General features: G+C 33.0%; 1 protein-coding gene across 2 annotated transcripts; it reads right to left on the reverse strand.

Moving 5' to 3' along the window:
* Nucleotides 1-258: 258 nt before the first annotated feature.
* On the reverse strand, nucleotides 259-3,195 carry LOC107482661 (transcription factor bHLH18). Of its 2 annotated transcripts, none has more exons than XM_016103202.3 (5): nucleotides 3,095-3,195; nucleotides 2,882-2,965; nucleotides 2,102-2,788; nucleotides 1,272-1,631; nucleotides 259-819 (listed from the first exon to the last, which is right to left on the reverse strand). In XM_016103202.3, the coding sequence occupies exons 2-5, from the start codon at nucleotides 2,921-2,923 to the stop codon at nucleotides 745-747; spliced, it is 1,164 nt and encodes a 387-aa protein (XP_015958688.1). In that variant the 5' UTR covers nucleotides 2,924-2,965; nucleotides 3,095-3,195; the 3' UTR covers nucleotides 259-744. The 2 variants fall into 2 exon arrangements, with proteins under 2 accessions (XP_015958688.1, XP_015958673.1); XM_016103187.3 differs by having other exon boundaries at nucleotides 2,882-2,974; nucleotides 3,095-3,194.
* Between the last annotated feature and the right edge of the window lie 6,930 nt (nucleotides 3,196-10,125).

The following is a 10,125-nucleotide window of genomic DNA, read 5'->3' on the forward strand; positions in this document are numbered from 1 at the left end:
TAAATTAGTCCATCGCACTCAGCTTTATTGACGGCTCATCATAAATGATAAGTTACCAACGACCATAAACCGTAGCTAAACTATGAAGCTTTGGTAATTTGCTGGAAAAATTTTTTCTTTCGATGAGTTAATTTTACGACGGCTGAGCCACCAATAAAAATTTAACGTTTTTTTTTAAAACATAGTCAACAAAAATTTAATCATGATATCTTTTTGGAACGGAATTTATCTTTTTAAATGGTTCTAGAGTACCCAATATCCAATCAATATTGAAAGTAATTTTATACAAAAGTGACAGAGGCACAAACCGACACAAATGGGACCAATACAAAAACACAGCCTGCTCTATAATTATAATTCACAACGTGGAAGAGGGAATAAAGAGGTCTATCACAATAGTCAAATCCTCTAAAAAATTCCCTCATAAAAAAAAAAAAAGATAAAGTTGCTAAGATATGAACATTGAAAATGCCATTGTGGTGGGGCGTATATTAACGTAGCCTACCATATAGTATTCCTCTATACATATCAACTACGCAAAAAAAAAACCACATTGGCCTTTTATCTCTGTTGAACTCAGCACTGATCCAAGTAAACTGTGTATGGAGAAATAATTAAGGTACACCAGAATAATCAACATATCACAGAAGAAAAAGAAAGCACTGCGATGAAAAAAATTGTTACTGTGAAATTAATTATTTAGCTTATTATTATTATTCATTATTTTTGGTGTAGTCATCAATATCAACTCAGCTGCTTCAAAGTCTGATTTAAGCCTTTTATTATATCTTTTGCTGTCAATGTACATTCCTTCTTCATCTGTAACAAAAAATAATTAATGGGTGAAAATTTATAATGGAGGGGAAAATATATCCAAGAGATTAAATCATGATAATTAAAATTCAAGCTCTTTAATTTAAGGCCTGATTTTGTTTTACAATTTTTTTATTTTCCATTAAAATTTCTAAATATGTAATTATGAATAAAAAATATGAGTCTCTTTTATTTTTTGAAATATTTTTATGAACTTCTATAAAAAAAATTAAAATAATAAATATTACTTACTATTTTAATTTTTACCCTCAAAATATCTAAAGTTGTAAAAAAAATATCCAAATTGAACAATTATATATTTTGAGTCAAAAGTTGTGGTATTATTTCTACTTATTTGTGATTAACTAACTAATTGTAATTTGAAGTTGATTTAATGAATGAACATTATTATTCATCTACAATAAATTAATTAAGCTGAAGTTGAAATTTATATTTACCTGAGCAACAATGGTGATGTCAAGTGAGTTGTTGCCAAAGGGCAAGAAGCTACTACTTTGAACACTGAGATCATGCTTCTCAATCTCGTTGATTATTTTTGGCACTATTCCACTGTGTTTGTCACAGTGGATTCTAATGAGAACGTCTTTGCCTGAAATTCTTGCTTCTATCTCCGGGATTTTCTGATCCGGGTTCTCCTCCGAAGAAGATCCATTGTCTTCTGCGAAGAGGATGGATCTCTTCACAAAAATTGCGGATTCGACGGTTTTTTCAGCAACTTGCTCTTCTAGAATCTTCACTTTTTCTTGCAGTTGCTTCAGATATTTGATAGCATCTCCCAATACAGAAGCCTTGTCCATCTGCATGAAACCCATTGAATAATTAAAAAAATGTTCAAATATATTATGTTATATACATGTAATTTTATGGTTAATTACACGGTTTAAGTAAAGCTAAGTGAGTTGTTATGAAATTCATTCTAGATTATTGATCATGACTTTGGTTCTTGACTTATTGTTGCGAATCTTCATCAGTTGGTCATTTCACAAAGATTTTGAGGTGACCTAATAGCATATATTTTATGCACCAAATTTCAATTATAGAAGATGAAATCTAGTTTATTCCTTGCTGAAATTTTATTTTTATTTGAAATTAAAAACTACGAACATTATTAAAAATGGTTTCTAAACGTTTTAGTAGTAGAAACAACTCTCATGTATCATGCTATTAATTATCAATGGTTCTATATTCGTATTCGTATGTAAAACTAGTACTTCCAAACAAATAAAGGCGATACTTGTGCAATTTAAGGCAAAGATAAAAATAGTACCTTCTTGAGTCCAGGAACAATGGCGGAAAGTGCAATGAACCTCTGGCTGAGCTTCTCCCTTCGTTTTCTTTCGGCAATGACGTGATCTTGGGCCTGAGTTGGGTTTCTGGTGGTGGCCGCCGCCGCGGAACCTTTATTGGCCTTATCATAACCACTCAGGTAATCAGCATGAGAAACCACAGTGGCAAAATCCAAATTCTCACTGCACACACTCTCAGTCTTGGGCCTCAAAACATGGTTACCCTGATCTGAAGAAGGGTTATTATTGTAGAGTTGCTGATGACGGTGGTTATAGGAAGCAACCGAAGAAGAAGCGTTCGAGTGCTGCTCGAACGAGATGATTTGGGAAGAAGAAGAGGAAGAAGCTTTGGGAACCATGAATTCATTGCTGGTAGTAGTAGTGGTATTAGTACTAATCCCATGGCTATAAGCATTTTTTTGTTGCTTAGTTGGTCTTTCAATTGGTGAGAAAGAGCTTTGTGGCATGGTGGTTCCGGCGGCGGAAGAAGAGTTGAAGCGCTTGTTTGAGGTGTAGCTCTTTGGGGATGAAGCTGAAGAGAAGGACTCTTGGATTTGGTTGAAGTCAATATCATCAAGAATCTGCGGCCATGGTGATGGAGATGATGTGATTGTTGATGAATCCATCATTGGGTATTGGTTATGGAAGAAAACCGACTCATCCATTCCCTATGAAGAGCTCAAATCAAATTAAAAGGTCAGAAATTTTCATCAGATTTATGCAACAAATGAAAACATTGACCCAAAATAAAAGATGCTTACAAATTCAGGCAAGTACTTGTTGGTGGAGGAGATTTGCATCATCTTTAATAATCTTTGCTTCCTTAGAAATTAATTGGAGTCACACTGAAAAAGCTAAGGAGGAAATAAATTCAGAATATATATATATATATAGCTGCGGTTTCAATAGATCCCAAGATAGAGACTGAAGTGGAGTACCAGTGTGAAGAAATAAGTGTAAGATGATGTTGTTACCTTAACTAGATCGAAAAGTAACAGTAATATATAGAAGAAGGCGAAGATGATAATGAAGAGAGTGGTTAAGGTGGTGTTGTTTCTTGTTTCTTTCAAGGAATGGGAACAAGTTGACCGTAGGAGTTATGAGTCATGTATGACAAACACGCTTCATACCCGTTTGGCTATAAAACCCACGTGTGAATGCGTCATATCCCATTTTCTAGGATTGTTACTTCTCTTTCATTTTTCTTATTGTTTGAATGGTGGGCGCTCCTCTGTCTTCACTAGTGTAGAGAGTATTTGGTCAAATAGTGGGTTCTTTGGCTTCTAGCTAAATCTTCTCTTTCATTTGCCACATAAATACATATGCTAGTATAAAACAACAGAAATCCTTGATAAATACATTGACACAACTCAATCAACAAGAGGAAGTTATATATATGAAATATTTGAATGTATAGTTATGTAATATATGTTGATTATATATAACATTTTCTGAAAAGTTGAGTATGTTTATTATTCCATCCTTAATATTTACTTTTTAAATTCTATATTTTTATTTTCCTAAAAAAATCGATTAATATATTGATGGAGTGAGGATATATAAGTGTAACAAGAAGAAAGAAAAACAAAAACAAAAACACTTCATAAGTAAATATTTATGCTGTATTTGTCTATATACATATTGTTTCACATAATTTTTTTGGATAAATTACATAAATATAATGGTTAGCAAAAAATATTTTATATATAATATTATAAACGTCCTAAATACAATCTAATATTATAATATTATAAATATCTTAAATAGAATATTTGAGTCATTTTTTATAATAAGAGTATTATAGTCATTTTCTATAAAAAAAATTAAATTTTGATCAGTTCAAAATTTGATTCACCATATTTTCGAACAAATTAATTTGTCTGGCTTAATTTTGACAAAAATAACATGATTTAGTTGATTATATGTTCTAAATTTTAATTACTAAAAAATATTTAAAAAAATATTTTAAACGTCTTTATTTGAGTGAATCTCTTAAATTAATATTTATAATCATTGATAGAATAAACATTCAATTTTATTGGTTATCTAAGTCGTATTGATATAATATTAATCTTTTGAAAATGTTGTATGAATTATGCTCAAAGAAGATAATGTAAATCAAAAAAATGACTAATGCTATCTTTTTAAGATCTATAAAAGAGCTCAATTTTTAAATAAATTATAGAATAGTGTTAAGGAATTAATTTTTACATTTGATACAGTCATGCTACACATCATGTAATTTTGTATTCAAGTCTATTTAAATTGGTTCAATACCAAAAAAATTAAATACCATTAAATGAAACGTGAAATACACGTGCCCAAAACACACGAACTTTAAAACACTCGAACTTCACTCACGTTCTCTGCGAAAATTACTACTGGAGAAGAATGCGAAAAGATTTCGGAAGGAAAAAGCAAAAACGAACCACCACAGTTACAGAGACTGAGGAAGGTATGAGAAAAACTACTGTTCATTTTAAATATTACAATCTCGTGTTTCTCCTAGTTGCATTTTAGGTTTACTGGATAGAGTTGCTTCGTTTAGTAGATCAACGCATTCTGATTCCATTTTTATAGCGTAACTAGGGCTTGAATGAAATGTGTTCTTATTTTCATTTAGTTAAGTGGAGTTGCTATTTTTGATTCAGTTGATTGTTAGTATGTTCACTTGACTTCTTTGATGAATGAATGTTTATAATGTTTCATTCAGTACATGCATGTTGCTCGGTTCAATGGAGTTACTCATTTTCATTCACTTGATTGTTAGTGTATCCAGTTGAGTCGTTTTGCATGTAGAACTATTTTTCATGATCATTGAATGTCTATTACGTTTTATTCAGCATATGGATGGCGTTCGGTTCAATGGAGTTGGTTATTTTCATTCACTTGATTGTTAGTGTGTTCAGTTGAGTCATTTTCCATTCAAAAATACTTTTATTGCTGATTGAATGCTTATCACGTTTTACTCACAACATGAATGGTGTTCAGTTCAGTGGAGTTGGTCATTTTTATTCACTTGAATGTTAGTGTGTTCAATTGGGTCCTTTTGTATGCAAAAATGATTTTGTTGCTGATTCAATGTCTATTACATTTTATTCAACATATGAATGGCGTTTGATTCAGTAAGGTGGGCCATTTTCATTCACTTGATTGTTAGTGTGTTCAGTTTGATCCTTTTGCATGCATGAATAATTTTTTTGATGATTGAATGTTTATCACTTTTCAATGGAGTTGATAATTTTTTATTCAGCTGGTTGTTAGTGTGTTCAAGTAGCTTCTTTTGCATGCAGAAATATTTTTCTAGGTGTTTCATAATTTATCATGTTTTATTCAATGCATGAATGCCATTCGGTTCGGTGGGGTTGGCCATTTTCATTCACTTGATTGTTATTGTGTTCAGTTTGGTCCTTTTGCATGCATGAATGATTTTCTTAATGATTGAATGTTTATTACTTTTCAGTGGAGTTGATAATTTTGATTCACATAGTTGTTAGTTTGTTCAGGTAGCTTCTTTTGCATGCAGAAATGCTTTTCTAGCTATTTCATAATTTATCATGTTTTATTCAGTGCATCAAGTGAGTTCAGTTTAGTGGGCTGGGAACATTTTTATTCACTTGATTAAGATATGCATGCTTGTGCTTGTCGGTGTATTGAACGAAGTATTGATCAAATTTTTTTGTCCTTACAGCAAAAATGAAGAAGACAATGGTGACAAAGAAGAAGAAGCCGTGCTACAACGTAAGCACATTAAATACATTTATCTGCTTTCATTCAAATAAAATCTATTTTATATTATAAATATATCGTGACATTCTATTTCGAAACCTTGCAAAAAACTCACGATTGCATATGCCAAACAAAGGCAATAGCAACAGTGTTCAAGAATTTAAGTCAGGAAAAGAAAGATATAGTTGAAGAAATAGGATTTGGTGCCCTGACACATCCCGGAAATGAACGTCTCTCACGCCCTCTTGAGAGAATTGATTGATTGCTATAATGAATACCGTGGGTACTTAAAAATTCTCCATGGAAAAATATACATAACATCTTGCAAGATAGCAGCTACATTGGGCATAAACCACGACGGTAATACACTTTCCACTTTCTGCTTATTTTCGTTTCATTGGTTCCTTTGATTTTGGTTCATTTGGTTACAGAAAATTAAACTGAGGCTTTTTGGCTGATTTCTTGCGATTAAAATATTATAGAGAATCATTTTCCTTAAAAGGTTGAGTATGGCAAATTGAATGAGGTAGACAAGGCAATATTTGATAGCCTCAAATGTGTTACATTGGTGTCTTTGACAAAGTCTGTCCTGGATATGAGTGTTGAAGGGGAGAAAAACTGGCAAAATTTTTGAAAGACTTTTGTCGTCTTCATACAGAAGTGCTTCCTGCTGCCGACAACAGTAAGCATGGCCTCCCCGATCCATAAGCCGCCTATCTTTTATGTGGACAACATCCGACGGTAGGATTGGGCAAATCATGTGCTTAGCTTCTTGAGGAAGCGAATCGAGAACAAAAGAAAGGGAAAGAAATAGTTCGTTGACGGCTGTGTTTTTGTTTGATGCTTATTTATTTCTATGAAACCAAGTCCCTCGCTTGGATGGACCTGATGCTCCCCCACCACCGTGGGTGGCCCATTGGACAAAGAAGATGATGCTTGACCGGATTACTCAAGAATCAACTAACAGACATAATAGTAAATTAATAAAAAATTTCCCCCTAAAATTTCTCCTAGTTGCATTTTAAGTTTATTGGATTGAGTTGCTTCATTTAGTAGATCGACTTATTCAGAAATGTGTTCTTATTTTCTTTCTATCCAGTGGAATTTCTAATTTTAATTCAATTGATTGTTGGTGTGTTCATTTGAATCCTAGTGCATGCAAAATGTTTTTTTATGATTAAATGTTTATCATATTTTATTCACCACGTGAGTGTTAAGCTCAGTGGGTTTTGTAATTCTGATTCACCTAATTCTTAGTTGTAGAAATATTTTTCTTGTTGATTGAATGATTATCATGTATTATTTATCACATGAATGGTGTTCAGTTCAGTGTTTTTGCTCATTTTGATTCACCTGATTGTTACTGTATTTGCTCGTTTCAAATGCTTTTAAAATACTCTGCTAACTAAATAAGTTTGTATTTTGGGAACTTCTGTATAAAAAGCAAATAAAGGAGGAAAAAACAAAAAGAAAGAAAGTGGAGAAGAAACAAACTTTTTTGAAGGGGAAAGAGAAAAGAAAAGAGAAGAAAGAAGAAAAGAAAATTGTTGATCTGGATTATTCTTCGGAAGAAGACATTTTCCAAATCTGAATCTGAATCCAAATCCGACAAAACACCGCTAGCCAGGAGAACAAGACAATAGGGGCTGGTTAAAAAATAAAAGATTGTTGAGATGAATTCAGAAACAATAAGAGAAACTAAAAGTAGTCCCACAGATTCAGAAAGTAGAAGTAAATCCAAAAACTAGTAAGTTTGATGTTCATATAGGTTTCGTTTTACTCATATTTGGTTAAAATTATTCTTATGCGCTTGTTCTTATGTATTGCAGAGAAGAAGAAATTGAAAAAACAGTAACAAAGAAAAGAAAACAACCACAGAAGGTGGTTACAAAAAAAAGTAAAAAAGGAAGCCTGTGCCAACGGATTCAGAGAGCACAAGCCAATCTAAAAGCTAGTAAGTATCGAGTGATGTTCATTTATGTGATTGTATGATTGAACTGGTTTAGTTTTGCTTTTCTTTGCTGAAAATTGTTTATGTATGCTTCTTAAATAAATTACAAATATAATATTGTTCAGTGGAGTTGGTAAAGTTGATTCATTTGATTGCCAATTGTTTAGTTGAGTTCATTGCATGCAGAAATGTTTTCTCTTAATATTTGAATGTGTATCACGTTTTATCCAGCACATGAATTGCGTTAGTTCAGTGGGCTTTGTAATTATCGTTCACTTGATTGTTAGTGTCTTCACTTGTCCTTTTGCATGCAGAAAATGTTGTTCTTGATGATTGAATGTGCATCACATTTTATTCAGCACATGAATTATATTCGGTTCAGTAGTGTTGCTCATTTTCATTCACTTGATTGTTAGTGTCTTTAGTTGAGTTCTTTTGCATTAGAAATATTTTTCTTACTGATATTTTTCTTCGGTATAAATTCGATGTGTTTGTCTGTGTTACAGAAAAAAAGAAATTGAAAAAACACCCATTGTAAAAAGAAAACAACCGGGGAGGGTGGCCAAAAAACAAACCAAATCAGGAAAGCTTGTTTCCATAGTTTTAGAGAGCAAAATTGAATCTGACAAGGAGTAAGTTTCTCGAATCATATTTTTGGTTATTCATGCTTTCATTTTAGGTTCATTGATACTTATTTTATGAATTTTCAAAACTGAATAAGAAAAGGACAGCGCTGCAGAAAGAAGACATGCGTTGGAGATGTTAAGAGAAAAGAGATCAAAGAGAAGAAATGAAAGATCTCAGACAGCAAACGTTGCTCTAGATATGTTTGACTCCACAGAGGCACGAAATGATTTCTCTGAGACGTAAGATTTGGTTTCTATATTGAGTTCTTTTTCTTTGTTTGCTAACATTTGCTAGAACCTCTTCATTTCTCTGGATTCATTGAGTAATATTTATTTATCTTCCTTAGACTACCGACTGTAAATCTTGGTAGTGAATCTATCTTACAGACTCAAGCGAGCTCTACACCGTTTGTGAATGCTCCGGACAATACCAGGTAAATTCGTTCATTGCAGGCTTTACTTTCCGTTCAGTGGGTTCCAGAAATGAATTTTATGTCTTTCTAGACCTCCGCTTTTAATCTTGGTTGCTGATTTTAATTTGGTATCTTTTTTTTATTAGAAAAAATAACCCATAAACTTCGGTAAAAGTTTTTTGAAGAAAGAAAATCTATTAAAAGAAGAGTTTTAAAACTCCACTAGTGTAAATTAAAAATATTTATGTTGCTCTTTTAGATTTAGATAATAAATTTTATCTAATTAATCACACAGAAATCGTGTTTAAATGTCAGTAGAACTATACCTGATTCTGACCTACAAATAATTGAGGTTCAAGAAGAAACTCGTTCTCAGCCTTTGGAAATGTGAGTTTTTTAATGTGCAAATTTTGGTTTCTCAAAACCTATTCTAATTATTCAACATTAACTTCTTCCTACTTTACATTCCTTATGTAAAACCCGGTTAATTAACGGCTAATTAACCCATAAATGAGAATTTATTCTGGAAAGCCTAAAATGTGATTTTTATGGCTAAATGTGATAGAGGAGATTGAGACGAGAATTTTGGTACCAATTTTATAGAATTCGGACCAAGATTGGACCGAACGGGCCAAACCGGGCCAATTGGACCCAAAGTGGGCCCTTGGCCCAACATAACTTAACCAAAACCCTAGTTTTCAGCACTCTCTCTCCTCATTTGTTACACACACAAGCTGAAATTAGAGAGAAAGGGAGGAAGAACACTCTCTCAAGTTCTCTCCCTTGGTTGATCTTCAAACCATCATAACTTTTGATCTAGAGCTCCGATTGCCGCCCCGTTTGCGGCCACGCGTTCACCGCGGAGAGCTCTACAAAACCCATACAACCAATCTTGAGGTAAGCCACGTGTTGCTGTTCGAAATCTCAGCCCTTATTTTCGAGTTTCATGGGTAAAATGTTGAGATTTTGGATTCTTTGATGTTATAGGACCCAACTCTCTTGAAGGAGAAGGTTAATCTTGTCTCCTTGGACCTTGGGTATGGTAAGGTTCTTAACCCTAGTGTAATTTTGTTGTTTTATGATGTTTGGGTTTTGAGATGTGGTGTATGGGTATGATGGTTGTGGCTTAGGTTGTTTGTGTGTGGATATTGGAGCTTGATTGGTGATTTTGAAAATCTTGGTAAGGGTTTGGTGGTGAAAAATCTGTTCTTGGAGGTGTTGAGGCTTGAGAGCTTGTGGATAAGTGATTTGGAAGTGCTCCGGTGGAGCTTGGGAAAATCGGCTAA

The sequence above is a fragment of the Arachis duranensis genome, chromosome 1 (genome assembly GCF_000817695.3).
Source record: "Arachis duranensis cultivar V14167 chromosome 1, aradu.V14167.gnm2.J7QH, whole genome shotgun sequence".
In the NCBI taxonomy this organism is placed as follows: Eukaryota; Viridiplantae; Streptophyta; class Magnoliopsida; order Fabales; family Fabaceae; genus Arachis; species Arachis duranensis.

Excerpts from the sequence above, each read along its gene's own strand:
- LOC107482661 (XM_016103202.3), bottom strand. The coding sequence starts at position 2,923 with ATGATGCAAATCTCCTCCACCAACAAGTACTTGCCTGAATTT. Across the intron at positions 2,789-2,881 it reads ACAAGTACTTGCCTGAATTT|GGAATGGATGAGTCGGTTTT; the intron begins GTAAGCATCTTT and ends AGCTCTTCATAG. Across the intron at positions 1,632-2,101 it reads TTGTTCCTGGACTCAAGAAG|ATGGACAAGGCTTCTGTATT; the intron begins GTACTATTTTTA and ends GGTTTCATGCAG.